We start from the raw sequence: 19632 nt of genomic DNA on the forward strand, positions 1-19632 counted from the left end.
AATACTTCTTTTACGCAATTTAACGTTTTTTTTCTCTCGTGCACAAAGCACGAACCCTAGAATTCGACGCCGGATTGATCGACGGGCAAAGCTCCCGCGACGTTCGACGCGATTTTCTATTGTTGAGGAACTTTATCCTTAACATATTTCTAATCCAGAAATATGTCTTTTATATGTTTTTATATACCAGACACTCTCACTATACATGATTTGTTAGAATGAAGATTCAAGTAACATATAAATAAGTTTTCAATTCTACAGAGGCATTTTAGGAGATAAAATATTTGTATTTATGTATGAAAAACGTTTATTTTCCATTAAAGTTGTCAATCCAAAACCATATAATATGATTAGGATTGAAAATTTATCATGTAGAGTTGACTCGAAATCGGCAGTTCTCATTATTTATTATAGTGGTTTTCAATTTTGTTAAAGTCAGTAAAATAAACTACTATTTTTAATGTATTGAAATTATATATTAATTCAATATTTGAAAATTATAGATAGTAATTAATTAATACGATTCCCATCTCCTATATTGGGCCAATCATCTTTCTGGTAAATGATCAATTATGGGCCAGGAAGCCTAATTATTCTGATTCACATGGCATATATAAATGTCATTCTGTTTTTCTAAATGAAGTAAGTTGTAGCCGAAGCTCACAGATTATCAACATATTTTAGATTGTAAAGAGGTGAAATTGGTGAATGTATGAATAAATGGGCTCCGTTAGAAAGAAATAAACATTATAAAATCAATCAAGACTAATAATACTGAAATAATTATTTAAACTGGAGTATTTCACTAAATATAGAAAAATATTATGAGAAACAATATCGCAACCCGGAAACTAAAAAAATGGGTAGTAAAAAAGCAGATGGTGTATTTGTTAATATAGCTAATAATAGATGGTTTGTTTCTACATTTTATTAGTAACACTTTGGTATTATGTGAATAAAATTCTGTAATTTTTCGGTTTTGAGACCCAAAAGATTAGTGAATTTACATTGGATTTACTTACATATGGTTCCTTTTTTGTAGACTTTGCATAGGAGATCAGGAATTTGGGGTACTCGTGGGTCTTGATTAATAACTTTATGTAGTTGAGATTATTTATTATTTTTCATTTTCTGAGAATGGACCAAATGTTAATATATGAAGACAAATGGTTTTGGCCCGTTGGCATCAAGTAATTTTTAAAATACTTATATTACTCCTCAGTATTCACATACTATGTCAACCATACCTCAATTTATAAGTAAAAACACTTCATTTTTCTTCAATTATACTATTCATATTTATACTTTCCATAGCTATATACTTATTACAGTTAAAATTTATGAAGAAAACATAATTCATAATTTGATTAATACAACTACAAATTATTCAACAAAAATTACATAATTAAAATCATGAAAAAACAAAATTTACATAATTTAAAGTCTAAAAAAACAACAATCAATTCGAAAACAAAGTGAAAAGAATGCATGATTTAAAATTGAATAATTAATAATTTCATTAATACATTAAAATTTAAATTAATTAAAACAATGCCGTCACGTATTAACCGCCATTGGCCACATAAAAAGCGTGATTCGGTACATATTTGCATGAGATGTCGCATACTTAGCATCGAGCTTAACCCCTTAAACATAAAGGCTAAACACACGAATGCGCTAATTAACTCCCTCATTTTATTTTTTACAAAACCCACCTACCACAAAAATAGAAATACATTAAAAAATAATTAAAAAAATTGACATATTTAATTTCCATCTTCCTTTTACTCCTCTCTATAATACTCACACCAATTTTGTTTCCTTTTTTTAATGTTCGTATTTATGGTAGTATCTTTTATTTTACATGTTTATAAATGTATTTTAGTTTACGTATGCTGTTCGAACGGTCACTTTAATTTGGACTAAAAAGTGGAATATAGATATTGTAAATTTGCGATGAGAAATGGTCAAAGTGTCTTTTTTTATTTAAACACAAAAATTAACGAGAGTTAGGCAAATGATCAAGTTTACCGTTGCGCAGCCATAAATATGTGAAAACTTAATTTTCTTATTTTCTTTCATAATTTATTCTTGTTTCATCTAACTGTTACTCATCAGGGCATCAATAACCCCGTCCCCATTTCCGGCCTCAAGTCCCCTCCTCGTCATCATTCCTCTACAGTTGCGGCCCAAGCCCCAACTGCTGTAATCCTGCATGCCGCAACTCGGGCCGCAACTAATAAATGACACTATTCACAACTCCAGCCTATTTTACACGTAAAATAAAAAACACCGGAAATTTATAACACGGAAAATTTCATTTATAACACGAGAATTTCATTTTTAATACAAAAACAATAAATTATAACCTAAAAAATATAAAAAATTAGAATATTAAAAAAAAAATTTAAAAATTAAAAATTGGGGAGTAGGCAGCACGTCGCCCCTCTCCTTCTTCTTCCTCCTTCTTCCTCTCCCCCTCCCTCTTCTTCCTCTTCCAAAATGTAAAAATTCGGAACAATAATTGCAAATCTGCAGCACGTCGTCGCCCCTCTTCTTCATCTTCCTCCCTCTTCTTCCTCTTCCCCTCCCTCTTCTTCCTCCTCCTCCCTCTTCTTCACTTCCAATTTTTGGCAAAAATTGCAGCCCTTCCGTCACGGCCCCGAAGTTGCAACGCCGTCCCAAGCCGGGACGCAGGATGCTCACCAGGCCGGGAACGCGGCCCCGGGACCGGCCTAAGCCGTGACTCGCCTCCGTGTAACGCATGGAACGGGCCGGGACTCGCGATTTGCAGCCCGGCCCTCCGCGTTACAGATGCTCTCAATTTCTTAAATTCGAATCACGTTAAGAAATTTGAAGGGTTTGGTTCTAAAATATCAAAATAAAAAGACTTTATATATGATTATAATTTATATCCTAGATACCATTTAAGGGGAGCATTAAGGTCCTATTGTCCCCTTAGTGTTAAGTTCCAACTTAATATCAACCATTAGATTAAATGGATGGATGGACTAGATGATACTTTGATAAATGAATCCGTGTTGCATTATTAGGCATAATTTATACATTATATGGGTATAATTGTAAAACAACACTGAATCACACACATTTCAAAATGGAAGGAGCGAATTAAGCGGGATTTTCATAGACCTCCCATCTACTCACTCTCTCTCTCACTCCTCAACCCACTATCAAATTTCGTCTCCCCTGATTCCCCCCATTTCCAAACCCTAGCCGCTACACCAAGCCACCGGAAATCAACCCTAGCGTCGATTTTCACCGTTAAATCAACCTTTCGCCGCCGTTTCACAATCGAAACCTCACTCCCTTCGCGCCCCACCATCAATTTCAAGTCGACAATAAGGTAGGGTTTAAATGGTTCACTTTTTGAAAATACCCACTTTTAATCACCGATTATGACCGCCGAAACAAAACCTAGTCGTCGATTCAATGTTTTCACCCAAACAATATCACGGTTTTCAAACACGTTTTGATCGATATTTTCGTAAAGCATGAAATCGTGTGCATTCTTGTTAGAGTTCTGTCCATTATTGAAGTTTGTAGTTAATTATTGGTTTACAATTGTGTATTGGGCGATTCTGTAGAGGAACTCTTATCAAGTTTTGATTTTTGGTTTGTCTCACATATCCAGAATGAAGAAAAGATGACGACCTTTCAAAAGCCAACCCACCCAGATTGCAGGTGAGAAATCTCTTGCATTCCCCTTTTGAATCCGTGGAGTATTTGTACATTATTGTATGGAGTGGTGTACATTATGTTTTTTGTTTTAAGTTACATCAATCGGTTTCATAAAATGCATGTAATTGAGTAAATGTTATATTCATTTGTGCATTATATGCTTCTATTTGTACATTATTTATCAAGTAGTGTGCATTTTGTGCATTATATGATTGCAATTATAAGCATTATATGCTTCCATTTGTACATTATTTATCAATATGGGAAGACACCCTGCATTCTGGTACGTAATGTGGGTCTTATGTTACGTTGCATTATATTCATCAAAATTTACATTATTTGAGTTCTTACCCACTTTTTTTTATTTGGTGTAGAAAAAGGTCTTGGCAGATGCACTTGCGAAGTGCAAGGTTCAAAAAATGGCAGCTCAGGTCCGAAAATGTAGTACACATATCGTGACAATGCCTTGGAGGAACAACATATGCACCATGGATACGGGGTCTATGTGATGTGCCATATGGAGACCTACTTTGGCGAGAGGGAGAAAGAATGAGAGTGTGGACTCAGCGCCAAGGGGACAAAGAGCTTGGAAATGTTGCGATAAAGTTGCAAGGTCTCTGCTTACTCGTGCACATAACTCCAGAGGTAGCATCAACCAAACTGCAGCCACCAGGCATTGGAGAGAGAGGCCGCCAAAGTTCAACTTCGATAAGTGGGTCGACGATTATGGGCTGGAGTGATCATATTGATGATGAATGGATACATTATTTCTATTGATTTGAACTCTTTTTTTTATAACTCATGTTGGAAGGGAAAATAGTCGACTTGTGGCTTGGTCTGTTTTGAACAATCTCTAGTGTGCTGAACTTTTTGCAATTAGAATCATATTTTGGTACTACTGTATTATGTCATTAACTCAAAACTTATAATGGATGTAAATTACGGAATAATGTCACTTTAATGCTTAATAATGTAATATAGGAAGAAAATAGTGTAGAACAAATTACGTGAATTTTAATAATAATGTACAACAAACTAAATAGATATTGTATATAAATTTATGCGATCATGGACTCTCAAAATATAATTGATGTAATTAACCGAATAATGTACAGAATGTGCTTAATAATGAACTGTACTGGAATAATTGTGTACAGTAAGTTAAGTGCTTGTGAACAATAATGTACAACTTCATGAATAATAATGTACATTAACAGATTAATAATGCAATATTATTATGTATAATGTACAGAATGTGTCTAATAATGACATGTACTCAAATAATTGTGTACAGTAAGTTAAGTGCTTGTAAACAGTAATGTACAACTTCATGAATAACAATGTACATTAACAGATTAATAATGTAACATTATTATGTATAAACTGTAGACAGTGGTAAGACTAATAAGACTAAGACAATGTATTGAATAATAAGACTAATCCGAAAAACAACGCTTGGATAACCGTCTGTGTTTCATAGAAAAACCAGAACTTGCATTAAATTGGTCATCCTCGTTCGATTTCTTGAATACAACATAATACCAAATAGTAACACCATCCGTCTTCCTTAATCCTTGTTTGCGCGTATCAAAACCAACAGCGCGAGCATAAACATCGTAAAACGCGAAAGCAAAATCTAGTGTTTGGAACTTCTGACCGACGACGGGCTTCAATTCTGGAGAACATTCAAGTACAACAAACACTGTATAAAATCACAAAAAAGGGCTCAGCAAACGTATAAATCACAATTCTTACATCGTCCATTACTGAGCCAATAACATCCATTACACAATGATATTTGTACATTATGTTTATCAGTTAAAACTACTCCCTAGCCGAGCTGATATCTAAACCCTAGAGGAATGACTGAAACTCATGAACTTTGGCGACGATCGTGTTGCTTACGCTATACTACACCTTAGCCCCAAGGATTGCTAAACCCTTGGGGAATGAATGAAACGTGCCACAAACAATCAAGCACTGTCAATCTTAAACTACTCATGAAATTGTATAACACAACCAAACAAAACGGTTCAAAAAACATATACATTGCATTTCACATATCGTCCATTATAGAGTCAATAACATCAATCACCCAATAACATTTGTACATTATGTTTATCAGTTAAAACTACCCCCTAGCCGCGCTGATATCTAAACCCTAGAGGAATGACTGAAACTCATGGACTTTGTCGACGGTTGTGTTTCTTACTCCATACTACACCCTAGCCCCAAGGATTGCTAAACCCTTGGGGAATGAATGAAACGTGCCCCAAACAATCAAACACTGTCAATCTTAAACTACTCATGAAATTGTATAACACAACCAAACAAAAGATACAGTCACTTTATGCAATGAACGATTACTCCTACAAATCAGTTTTCAAGTAAACAAATCAGTTTAATAATCAATAAAGGAACAAATTAAATGACCTTCTTCCATTGTTGAAGAAAACGAAGGCCCTTTTCTTCTCCAACAAAAGCGATTTTGTACGAGGAAAAACAAACAAAGAAATTTTTAGAAAGAGTGTGTTGAACAGTGGTTGTCTTCAACGGAGAATGTTTTAATTGGAGAAGAAACGATGAAAGAGAAGAAAGATTCGTGTAAGATTGTAGAAAAACCGCTGCAATCTTTTGATGGAGAAAATCAAGCAACTTACCATAATCAACTCAATTGTGTATACCAAGAAGGCCCTTTTCGATTTATTTAAACATTTTAATTAAATACATGAGGCATTATTTTCGGCCATCGGATCTTGAAATTGAAGGGCCGAGATTCAGTTGGAACATTGAACAAAAAATAGAAAAATGATATGAATACATCCCTACCATTTAATATGATAGGTAACTCCTCTTATCTAAAATAGTTTAGAATATTTTAAAATGTGTGTTTATTATATTTTGGTCTATCTATCTTATGTACCGAAATTATGAACAATTTTGATAATAGAGTAAGACGGAGTTATTTTTTTCAAAGATGGCATGGGTACAAAGTTGCAAACTCATAGTTTATGGACCACTTAGGGGCCGTTAGGTAGCTATGTTACAGTTAGATAGAAAGACCTATCCGGGTTTAGTTGTGTGTTTGGTAGCCATGTTACAAATCCTCATGACTCGTGTTTTGTATCTGGCCCAGACAAAGCCCACTTAAAAGCATATGTTTCAAGCAACAATGTAATTGCCCATTTACCTAGGTTACATATCTAGTCAACCTAGTCAGTTTAAGGAAAATACAATTTTACCCATCAATTTTATATATAGCCATATTTATATATACAATATATTTTATATAAATACATACTTTAATTATATCTCAATATAACAAATAATAATTAATGTAATTAATGATATGCAATAATATAATAAAAAAATTAAACTATATAATTATTCATATAATTAATGTACGATGAGAAATGCTAAATTATGGTATGCTTGGGTATTTTTAATTATATAAAATATATAATATAAATAAAAGTAACAAATATAGTTATGGTCATATTTATTTAATTTCTCATTTTTAGCATTTTTTACGTAATAAGAAATGGTATGCTTGAATATTTTTTATATAAAGAAAATTATATAATAAAAATTAAAAAATGAAATATTTAAGTTATGATTAAATTTATTAGGTACTCCATTTTTAGCATTTTATATAATAAGAAATGGTATGCTTGGATATTTTTCATCGTCAACAAATTGCCAAAACCATCCAAAATTAAGGCAACATGGGAATATTTTAATCATTAAATTAAATTAATGAGGATAAATTTCGACAATTCTGATTTTTATCTTTATTTGTAACTCGTACCAAACATCTAAATAGGATAACTCACAATTATCCTTAGCTACCAAACACTCAATCAAGATAAATTAACTAATCAAAACTATGATAATTATCACTATTTGTATCATGTCTAGTCGAAACATAACACGGCTACCAAACGATGCCTTATAGCTCCTCTACTATTGTAAAGCTCACCCCATTGAAAATGGTCATAAATTTGTGAAAACAAACACAATTCTAGCTGTATCTATACCCTACTATCTCAACTAAATACCATAACCACCAATAATCAAATTATTAACGCAATTCACGCTAAAATTAACAACAATGCCAACCAATTATTGGAAGCGTATAAATCCACTCTCATCTATTAGTAGTAAAATAAAATGCATTAAAAAGAATTACATACCGATAGATCCCTTTACTCCCCACTAATAACAAAAGTAAACCCCCAAAATCCGCATTGTATTCCCAAAAAAATAAGTACCATAAAATATAAATCAAAAGTATTAAAAAATAAAAAAGAGGCACCGATCCACATTTAAAAATAAATAAAATGCGATTAGTTAAAAGAATAAATAAAAAAAAATCAAAATGTCCATTTCAAGATCTTGATTCGGAGATCAACCTCGCATTCAGCGTCGGTGGTCTTGGCCGGAATGACGGTTTTACCCTTGGGCACGATTCCGTCAATCCCGCCACACGTCACTCTAATCCCGAACCTCTTCGTCTTGATCTTATCCATTTTGACGCTTACGGTTGTATCGAGCAGAATCCGGATGGGGAGGCCGCCCCGTTTGAGATCCGAGTTGATGGAATTTAAGGAATCGGCGTCGAGGAGCTGGGTGCGGGGAGGGGTGGCGGTGTGGATGAGGGAGATGGCGGAGGCGGAGGAGTTGAAGGCGGGGTAGGTGTTGTTGGCGAGGGTGATGGAGTTGGATTGGACGGAGATGGAGAGAGGGGCGTAGGAGAAGAGGAATTTCTTGTTGGGGTTTTTGGCGGAGAGGGTGAGGTTGATTTTGGCGGTGAGGCGGGTGGAGTCGTCGGCGGGGGTGGTGGAGAGGTTGAAGGCGGAGATTTTGAGGGAGGTGAGGGAGAATTGGGGGCGGTGGGGGTGGTAGAGGGCGTAGAAGGCGGCGGCGGCGATGGCGGCGGCGAGGAGGGTCAGGGTCAGGAGGAGGGTTGACCAGAAGCAGAGGTGGCAGCAGCAGCGGCGGCAGGTGAATTTGGGGTTTTTTTTTTGTTTTGGGGGCGGGATGAGGGGGTAGGGCGGTAGGGGTGCCGGAATTTGGAAGGCGGGGTGGGGAGGGGCGGCGCGGCGGCGGTGGGCTTGGTGGAGGGGTACACTCTGTCAGTCATGTTTGTTGAAGAATGTGTAACAGAGAGAGACACTGAAAAGTAGGATTAATTGATGTGAGTTAGAGATTTGAGAGAGAAAAGAAAATGTGTTTCTACTACTTTCTAGAGAGAGAGAGGGGAGAATTGAAGAAGGAATGGTGGGGAAACTGTGGTTGTAAATGTGGAGTGTAATTTATTTTGGTTTGGTTTGGTTTATGTGTGGTGTGAAAGAGGGAGAGGGGATTCAGACAGAGGATAGTGGACCCCAGGCTAATCCAGCCTTGAAATCTAATTTTGAAACACAATTTTATGATTTCTAAATTGAATTTCTGATATTGCTCAATTAATTTCGGAGGCGTGCTATTCCCTTTGTTCTTTCTATATGCACATGCAATTTCGGTGGTATACTAGACTAGTATAGTACTTCTTATAAGTTCAAATTTAGATTAAATTAGAGCTTTTAGATTAGAAATAATCGATCAAATTAGAGGTTTTAGATTAGAAGGATTTTTGTTGGATACCAGATTTTTTTTTATTATTGAATAGTCGACGATGACGTGGAGAGATTTGAATAATGTCATGGAGTAGCGGATTCTTATAATGTTATCAATTTTTTGAATCTTAGAGTTTTCAACGACGGTTGTCAATCCTTTTATTTTAGAGAAAATAGCCTTAAAAATTATATAACTTTCTTTAAAAATTGATATGTTTTACAAACTTTAAAAATGGTGGGAAATAACATGAATCTTGATAGAGGTGCGATTTAAATGTGCTTCAAATTTGGTAAGTTTTTTAATCCTGACTCCACATTTCACATGTCATAAGTTCAATGTAATTTTTAAACGTGCTTTCAAATTTGCAAAAAATTGTAATTTAATGAAATATATTGCGTGGTTTAGTGGCTAAGTGTACTGTATATAATGACTTAAGTGCAGTGTATATAATATTAAAAAATAAATGTATTTGCAAATTATAAATGTATATATTTAATACAATTGACAGTCGAGTCATATTATCCCCAATATCTTCTTCATGTATATATAATGAATACGGAAAATTTTATATCTACATTATCCATTTTTTTATCTACCTGATTGATTATATTTGGCCTTAATTTTGATATTAAAATTTGGATTCACTTTAACCTTTGTTAAGTTATTATATTGAAAATTTTATATTTTTGTTTGATAATATTCTATCAAATATATAAAGTTATTGTATTGGTATTAAAATTTAATGTATTGAAAAATATTGAAATTCGAATCTTATATTGCATGCTTTTAATGTATCTTTTCGCAATAAATTGATTAAAAATAAAAATGATGCAGGTTGTTCTAGAAGTAATTAGATATATTTCCCTTCTATTCAACACTCGCATGAAAAATTATCAATAGAAATTTAAATGTGAGTTTAATTCATCCGATAAATTTCATGATTATATTCAACAATTTTGGTTAGGAACTTAAAAGAGTTTCGATATTTTCAAAAATGGTAGAAGCAATAAAAGTGGAATAATGATCTGCACTTGAAACTTCCAGTTGGCAATGAATTATGCAACACAGCTTTAACCAAACATGTAAAGAAATTATTCTTAACTTGGACGTCCCTTTACTGTTTCATCCTTTTTCATAAATATTAGTACTAGTATTTATTCATAAAGAATTTGTTTCCCTTGCCGAAAAGGCATAAATCATTAAAAAAATATTGGAGTGTAATGTTCAAATATTTAATTTCACTACTAATTAAGTACTTGTAAGAATAGTTAATAGTAAACCGTCTTCCAAATAGAATAGTCATAATAATATAATAAAATAAAATAAAAAGAAAGATAGTACGAACCTTCAAACACCCAAATTGGAGCCATAATTTTATTTAATCCAAAAATGAGAATAAAAATATGTATATATATCCTTCATAAAATACATGAATATGAAATTGCCTAACCAAAAATAAATTAAAGCAAGTTTGTGTATGTGTCGAAAATTTGTCTAAAATAATTATGTGCATTACCTTAGCCTAAAGTAGAAGCATTTCCATAAATCGGGTATTTAAAGCATAATCATAGTCAACTTGCCAACAACTAAAGTAGTCTCCTTTAAGTAAATTAGTTATTACAAATAGTAATAATCGTTTTGTGTAAAACAAAAGGTCATTTGGATTGTTAATCAAGCCACTAATCCACTTTGAATTTAGATTATTACTACCGTAATTATCATATTTGGCACAACCTTTCATCAAATTCGCAATTGCAGTTACAATCTAAATTGACTGTGTGCATCAAAGTATAGCATCGTGGACTTCAGGCTGGACACATTGAGAAGGCTATATTGTAATTCCAACATTTACTACTTACTTGCTATGGAGGTCAACCAATCTGTCTCGAATAACCTACTAAATTTAGAGGTTATAGTTGGAAATTCGATGAAATTATAATCCGATTAACCTATATCCGTGTAGCCTACTGACTCGAAACTCAATGGATTGAACCTAAGGGCACTATTGTCGACACTTTGAATATACTTTTTATAATATAAACAATACAAGATTTATCCAACGTCATTATTATCCTATGTTAGAATTGAGATTAAAAATATATCCAACAATTATCATGCTTAAATGTTTTATGGAGTACTAGTATTCAATAAATATATGATTAACTTTTATCATTATTAGATTAATCACATATTAATTTTATTGCTAGTAATTGATTAGTCCGTTAAGCTAGCCCAAAGCTTAAACGTTTATAATCAAGATTAGTATATCTAATCCTATAAAATTATAGCCATATTAGACCATACTCAATTAATCCATAACCCGAATAACATGTAATCTAAATTATTGGACTAACTTGATTGATATCACTAATATTTACTAAAAAATAACTATCCAATTGAACAATTATTCAATATCACTAATATTTACTAAACGAAAAACTATCCAATTGAACAATTTAAAAAAATACTCGTCTAGATTAACAAAAGTTTTAAATCATACACAAAATAACTAATTATTACTACTATAGTTATATGTGGATGGTCATGTGTGGTTCTGAAACACTCGATTTGATGACATTATAAAAAAGGGTGCAACTAACATGTTATTTTCCAAGTGTAAGCGACTAATTGATCCAAAAAAAGTTAGTAATTATTACCTTAATAGAAAAGTACAAAAAGTGTAATTAGCTCATTAATTCGTCTGAGCACTCATTGCTGTCTTCTGGCATTAACTTAACTCAAAAGTCAATAAACAACGCTTAAATAAATAATTTGGTTTTGATAATTGAGTTTGAGATGCGTGCTGCTTAATCTATTTAATAATTAAGAATTTAGTAAGATTATTTAGTCAGGTGTTACTTAATTCTGCACTCGTGCCAGGTTCCACCGACACATGCAAGATTATATTTTACCAATCTATTTTATCTATCATAATCTAAAGTGCAAGTCGGGTGAAAAGACTTTAGTACCCTTTTTGGAGGGAAAATGGAAAGATGGAGTGACTTTTATCTAAAAATATTTTTTGAAAGCAAAAATAATTGGACAAATAATAATCCAATAAAATGCTAGCTTCTTGAAGAAGTTTTAAAACACATTAAATAGTGCACTACCATTAAATTTTTTTTATAATTAAGTTAATAAATTTATATATTAATTAGCCTTATATTTGAGTGTAAATTGAAATTGTGCTAGAGAGTTTAGTTTGCCTTCCATTTATTTAAGTTAAAATTGAGATTTATTCCTTTATTGCAATATTTTTTCTCCGAATTATTTCATGAGCTAAACGCAACACATTTGCAATTTTCATCCTATATTTACTCAATTAAAATTTTTATTTCTTATATATTAATTTGCCTCTAATTAATTAATAAATACTACTAAATTTATAGATTAAACTACGGTATCAAATGAAATTATATATATTTAAAATTAAATCTAACTTATAAAGTTTGTACTTCTTAACATAGTGTAAATTGTCAGATTATTCAAAACAAATAAGATGCATAAAATATTATCATTATTTTAAGTGATAATTTACTTTTTATTTGTATATGTGGCGTGAAGTAAGAAATGTATTCTTTCCAATAAAAAAATTCATTAGTCTTTGGTCATTTATATCAAGTTATGCTATGTTCTGAAATTAAACAGAAGAAATAAATAGTCACCTAAAATGTGATTATTGGATAATACGAATTTTTTAACTTGACTTCTCAAAGAAGTTTTAAATTTTTATGATTTAAATTATTCATATATTTAATGTGGGTATGTTTAATATTCCATATATATTTTTCAATTTTTTTTCAAAATTAAGTTATTAAATTTATATATTAATTTACCTTTTATTTGGATTAATGATTTACATAGCAGTGTCAGTAATCATCTTTACTCACACATTTTTTATTTTATTTTATATCTTATTCTAATTAACTCATATTATTTGATCATTAGTCACACATCTTCTTTTTGTCATTAATTTTATTGTTTTTACTCCACTTAGATTATAAATTAAAATTGCATAAATATTTCATTCATTAGGGAATAGTAAATTCTTCATTTAGAGTGAGACAAGATAAGTACATTTCTATTTTTTTAAAATCTTTACATTGCTTCTTTGAATTCTTATTTTCTATATATTTATTATATTTTGAATTTATTATGTGAAACTCTTATGTCCCGTGCATAGCTCAGGTGTAAATACTAGTTTTCTAAATAGAGAGGTTGGGATTGAGGAAGGTATTAATTGCTCCTATCTGTCTAATTACTTTGTTTATAGTAAGTATGTCCCGTCCCTAAAAATAAAGACATTTAAGATGACACGAGAATTAAATAGTCTTCTGTTTTTCTGTATCAAGTACATTTTTCTTGCGGGCAAATGAGTTATTGAGGAAGCTGTAACTAAGATTAAACTAAATGTGCAATAAAGATGATTCGAACCTGGCTTCTTAAGGTTGAGAGTTGGGACTCCCACCAAAGGGTGTTTAAATAATGTTAGTGGATAGTGAGACTCACACTATTATTAGTGTTTAATGGTGGATTATACCGGTATAAGTTGTAAAATAAATTGATGTATATGAGTAATGATTTGGAAGAACTTTTCATAAATATAAATGAGATATTTTTATGGGACGAACGAAAAATAAAAATATCCTTGTATTTATGGAACGGGGGAGTATTTGATTTTTTTTGTTTTCATCAATTATTTTATTTTCTTGTGGCGGTCATGCTCGGCCGAAGATGAGAGTCGTTTGGTGCTTTCCCTTATTTGCATTACCTTTGCAGTAGGTTCATGGCAACGACATTAAAACTTCATGTATTTTTTAGTATTATAATTAACTATAAGTGCACTTCGTTTCATTAAATATGAAATATTTGGTTTCCGGTTTGTTTCATTAAATATGAAATATTTGGTTTCCGGTATGAGATGTTTTGTAGTGTTGTTTTGTGAGTTATTGAAGAGAGAAATAAAAGTAGAGATGATGTTGTTTCCATTTTAGAAAACGTTTAATTTTTAATGGGATATGCCAAAAAAGAAAATATTTTATTTTTAATAGGACGGAGAAAATATGATAAAACAATAATGAGCAAGAATATCATCATATACACATGGACTTGTGATCTAAATCTAAGTATTACAACATCAAACAATTTGTACCAAAAATGACCAATAAAAGGGTTTTGGATTTACTAGTTTACAATTTAAAGTCCACATGGAGGAAGAATTTGATTTCATTTACACATATTGTTACTCACTTCTCGAATCTCCCAAAAACACAACAAATGTACCAATTGTAGCCCAGCGAAAGCATTGAGCTCAAACATAACTAAAGTAAATTGAGTTTTGAATATAAAATAATATATATCCAATAAATATCATCGTTAATTTAGTCTGTCCATAGATAAACTAAAATAAATAAATAAATAAAAATGTGATCAAACTAAATAAAACCCATTAAGTAAAATCGTTGTTTGATTGGATCCTTTGCTTGAAGACTCCCCATCATATCTCCCGATGAAGGACTAGGTGAGAAAATAGATCTTAATTGATAATAATAAATAACTGCGTTACCAAAATAATGAATGTATAGTACTTTTAATCATCCATAGTTGTTGATGCCCAAAACTCAATTTTTTATAATTTGCATAACCAGAAATTGCCTACATAATCCATTCAAAATCAAGAAACCACGACACTAAAGTATTTGGTTAAGCTTAGTTATATTATCTGAATCTTACCGTTAAAGTATAATAAATCAATCAAAATTGTATGAAAAATCGAAGGGTCAATTTTTTTCAGAAAGTTGGACAACGGTCGCAAAGTGAATTATAAACAACCCAAATACAAAGAGCTTAAAATAAGAAAAAACACAATAATAATGGAGCAACACATGCATGCGGTCATGTGAATTCGACGGCGCATTATCAATAAAAATGCAATATTGATTTATAAATATCGGACAAAAAGTTTGCCCCGTTTAAATAATGTCGACTTGAAACATTTAGAAAGCCCATTTTCCTGGCTTAAGCCTTTATTTTTAAAAGAAAATTTAAATTATTACTTGCATTGCATGTATTTAGTCTATGTCCACAATATCTTAATATTTACTCAAAAATTCTCATAAATAATTTCGCGTCGTCAATCATTTGTCACAAATCAATTAAAATATTATATGTAGATAATTAATGGTTAAAAAGTGAAATCTGGACAGGAAAAAAAATTCATTAATATATATCTTAGTATATTGAAATATAGAATGACCATTTTCGTTCATTAGTTATTTCACTTCTCTAAATTAAATGAGTCGACCATGATCGATTTTACATCTGATTTATATCATTAGCCCATCGAATTTCATGGAAATAGGAGTATCATTTTATGCTGTGTAGATGTTAATATAAAAGGAAATAATCTAGATTTGATATTTTCTTTATCTCTCTCTAGTATTAAATAATGAATATGATATTTTCTTATAGTTTGAGTACCTAAAATGATATTATTCACTTCACTTTTTCAATCACTTTATGTCGGATCTTCTTTCTCTCTCTTTCTCTAAAACTTTTAAAAAGTAAAAAATTAAAACAAAAAAATACTACTATGAAATTCTTAAATATAGAATAAAATTTAAAATTATAAATTTAATTATCAAAATATCTTGTAGCTAAATTTAATTTTGATTCTGATTCGATTATTTTTTGCTACAAATTATTTTAATAATTAAATTTATAATTTTAATTATTATAATTAAGACTCCCTCCGTCCCTAAAAAGTATGCACTATTTCCTTTTCCGTCCGTCCCCAAAGAGCATGAACTTTCAATTTTGGAAACCATCTTCTCCACTAACAATACTTAAAAAACTTTATCTATCTATCTCTCTCTTACTTTACCAATATTGAATTAAAAGTCGTGCTGAACCCAAAGTTCATACTCTTTGGGGACTGATGAAGTATATTTAAGAATTTCATAGTAGTATTTTTTATTTTAATATTTACTTTCTAAAAGTTTTAGAGAAAGAGAGAGAAAGAAGATTTGACATAAAGTGATTGAAAAAGTGAAATAAATAATATCATTTTAGGTACTCAAACTATAAGAAAATATCACATTCAGTACTACAGAGAGATAAAGAAAATATCAAATCCAGTACCTAGATATGAAAGTCCAAAAATGAATAGTGAAAAAGTACTGTATATGTGATTACACATTAATTCAGGGACTACCCACGATATTTTTAAAGTTTAGGTACCATTTGCGTGCAAAACGCATAGTTCAAGGACCATTTGCGTAGTGCACTCAAATTTGAAAAACAAATTTAAGTAGTTGACAATGGCATAGTAGTATAAACTAAAACGATGATCGAGGCTAGAATTAGGCAACTTGATATCGTTGATCTTAGCGGAATACCTCAATAAGCTGAAATGACGAGCTTATGATAAAACAATCGCAACCATCTAAATTACAAAGTTTCTGCATCATTGTCGGGGAGGTATCTGGTTATTTAATCTAGATTTATTTTATTTTAATTTTTAGTTTTAATATTCTAAGATTTTATAGAGTTGTAGCCACATGTCCACTGCCTAAGTCGAGCCAACGACTTTAAACAAATGCATTGGTTGAAAAGCAACCATATGAGATTTTAGTTTTAAATTTTTTTTAATATATCGGTTTTTTTGTTCAAATCATACCCTCATTATATTTTTTGAACCGAGTGTTCTTTATAGAATAGACAAAGTATGTTCATAATGCAGTGCGCTGTGGATATTGGTATTTAAATGAACGTGAATAATGTAGTGCTCAAGATTTTAAGGCATCCATAACTCAGTTGCGAATTATCATCTTGAAGTCTACCAATGCCAACATTACAAATTTTGGACACAACACCTATAACCCATCCAAAACTCAACCTTTTTAATTCTTCATTTTCCTAACTATCTAATTTTATGGAGTATATTTATTTAAATTATGATATTTTTCCTAAAATAACTTAATTTACATAACAAAACATCACAATTTACATTCCTAAAATTACTTCATTCAAAATAAAATTTTACACTAATCCAAGTTTGCACGCAAATAACTTGACTGCAGCTTCATGCTGCTGCCTTTTGGTATCGCTCATCCTCGACGTGTCTTTTTCAAGTGCTTTTAAATACGACCAGATCATAATCGCTTCCCCGACCGAACCCATTTTTTCGGCTCCTCAACCGCGGCCGCACTGCTCGCCTTTCCATTCGTCTTCCTCTTAGCCGGTATGTGACTCATGGGACGACTCCCACAAGGCGCCAACTCTACGTTAAAACTCTCCTCGAATCCAAATCTATGGGATCGGCAAAAGTGTTCCCGCTTGTTGAGCATTTGCCAGAGGTAGAGAGCTTCTTTCATTTTGGATCAGATGAAGTATCTCCGAATAACTTGAGGTCTCTATGAATTGCTTTTTCGTATCTTTGTAAAATGCCTGCCTTTCGAACATCATCCCAGCTTGTGCCTTGTGCAGATTGGTGACGTGGTCCGTGAATGTAGAGAGGTCTTTCTGCACCCGGCCTCACTGAATCTGGCTCTAGTGCCCATTCTGGCTTCACAGCGTTGTAATTTTCCGCCATCTTTCCCCAAGAAACCCCTCTCCTTGGCATGCTCCCAACCAACGGCTCCTCAGAGATGTTGGCGTAGATGCATGCCAATAACTTCGTCTCCTCCAGCGAATAGTTCTTCTTGCCTTCACACGGGGCGTTAGAAACGCCCTTGCCTTGAGGCGAAGGGGGTGGATCTTCCTCCACTCGAACATAACATGATAATCGAAAGAACTGCTTACGACCCCAACGCAGGTCTTCTCTCCGAGGAGTGAAAGGAGATTGGTGAGTTTGTCCTTAGCATCTGCCAAAGTGTGAAGAAGGTGAGCCCTAGATTTCACAGCCAGCTGCTCAAATTCTCTCTTGTATACATCCAAGCAATCTCAGTCCAATCGAAGGAGTACTCTGTCCCGTTCTTCGCTGGTCTCGCCTACATCATCCCAGATTTCCTGCATTGAAGCAAGGATTAGTTCTGTTTTGTTCGTCAAAGAGCAGGACATGACAGAACAGGGGAAATTAAACCTGCAAGCTCTCCAATAAGGATGCACATGTAACGTCTTCACCAACAACAGTTTCTACGTCTGCCATTGTTCGGACTTAATCCGAGCCTAAATCCACAACAATTAAAGACAATGAATGTCATCTAAATCCATGAAATCGTCAAACCAATTACCACTTTTTCCACAACTCGATAAAGCGGTACACGGGAGACGCGAGACTAAAGAAAAACGGACGATGCATCGGGCGGGCTATCGTTTGCAACTGTAGCCCTGCTGACGATGCCCGATGCATCGTCCGCGGTATCCCCACTGCGGGTCACGCGGGACGATGCAACACGTTTTCCTTTTTTTGCGAATTTGTTATCTATTTAAACATCATTTCTCATTCCATTTTCCACACCAATTTTTCTCTCCCGTCTCTAACTTTCCCAACACACCAATATTTTTCTCCCAATCTTTCTCACTAAAAAAAATGAGACCCGACAAAGACTGGAGTACCTCGGAGGGCATTAATCGGGCCTTATTCGATTGCGTTCATGAGGCTGCGGCGGAATGCTTGGCCGAAATGGAGCGCAAGCGTGAAGCGGCGGAGCATGTCCAGGCGGAGCAGATCCCGAGGCAGATACGACGTAGGACGTTTTCCCGCCTCGAGCACGACGTAGCTCACCAACGTCTTTTCGCAGACTATTTTGCTGAGGAACCACGGTGGGGCCCGACGGTTTTTCACCGCCGTTTTAGAATGCGGCGAGATCTTTTTCTCAGCATTGTCCAAACGTTGGAGGCACGTGATGAATACTTCCAGTATCGGGAAGATGGCATCGGCAGACACAGACTTATGCCGTTGTAGAAATGCACGTTTGCGCTCCGGCAGTTGGCCTACCACACCACGGCGGACATGTTCGACGAGTACCTTCACGTCGGGGAGACAACTGGCCGCGAGTGCCTGAAAATTTTTTGTAGGGGAGTTGTGGAGGCTTATAGCAACACATATTTTCGAAAACCGACTGCTGTGGATTGCCAGGCCCTAATGAAGATGCACGAGACGACGCACGACTTTCCTGGAATGCTAGGGCGCATAGATTGTATGCACTGGGAGTAGAAGAATTGCTCGTCAGCGTTGAAAGGCCAATTTACTAGTGGATACAAGGGCAGCCACCTGACGATGATTCTCGAAGCTGTCGCTGACCATCGGCTCTGGATCTGGCATGCTTACTTCGGTGTAGCGGGGTCGAATAACTACATCACCGTCCTCAACTC

General features: G+C 33.4%; 1 protein-coding gene across 1 annotated transcript; it reads right to left on the bottom strand.

The window, feature by feature from the left end:
• Positions 1 to 7821: 7821 nt before the first annotated feature.
• On the bottom strand, positions 7822 to 18463 carry LOC121781632 (NDR1/HIN1-like protein 13). The gene is made up of 3 exons (XM_042179355.1): positions 18398 to 18463; positions 17777 to 18076; positions 7822 to 8831 (listed from the first exon to the last, which is right to left on the bottom strand). The coding sequence occupies exons 1-3, from the start codon at positions 18461 to 18463 to the stop codon at positions 8073 to 8075; spliced, it is 1125 nt and encodes a 374-aa protein (XP_042035289.1). The 3' UTR covers positions 7822 to 8072.
• Between the last annotated feature and the right edge of the window lie 1169 nt (positions 18464 to 19632).

The sequence above is a fragment of the Salvia splendens genome, chromosome 20 (genome assembly GCF_004379255.2).
Source record: "Salvia splendens isolate huo1 chromosome 20, SspV2, whole genome shotgun sequence".
Taxonomy (NCBI): domain Eukaryota; kingdom Viridiplantae; phylum Streptophyta; class Magnoliopsida; order Lamiales; family Lamiaceae; genus Salvia; species Salvia splendens.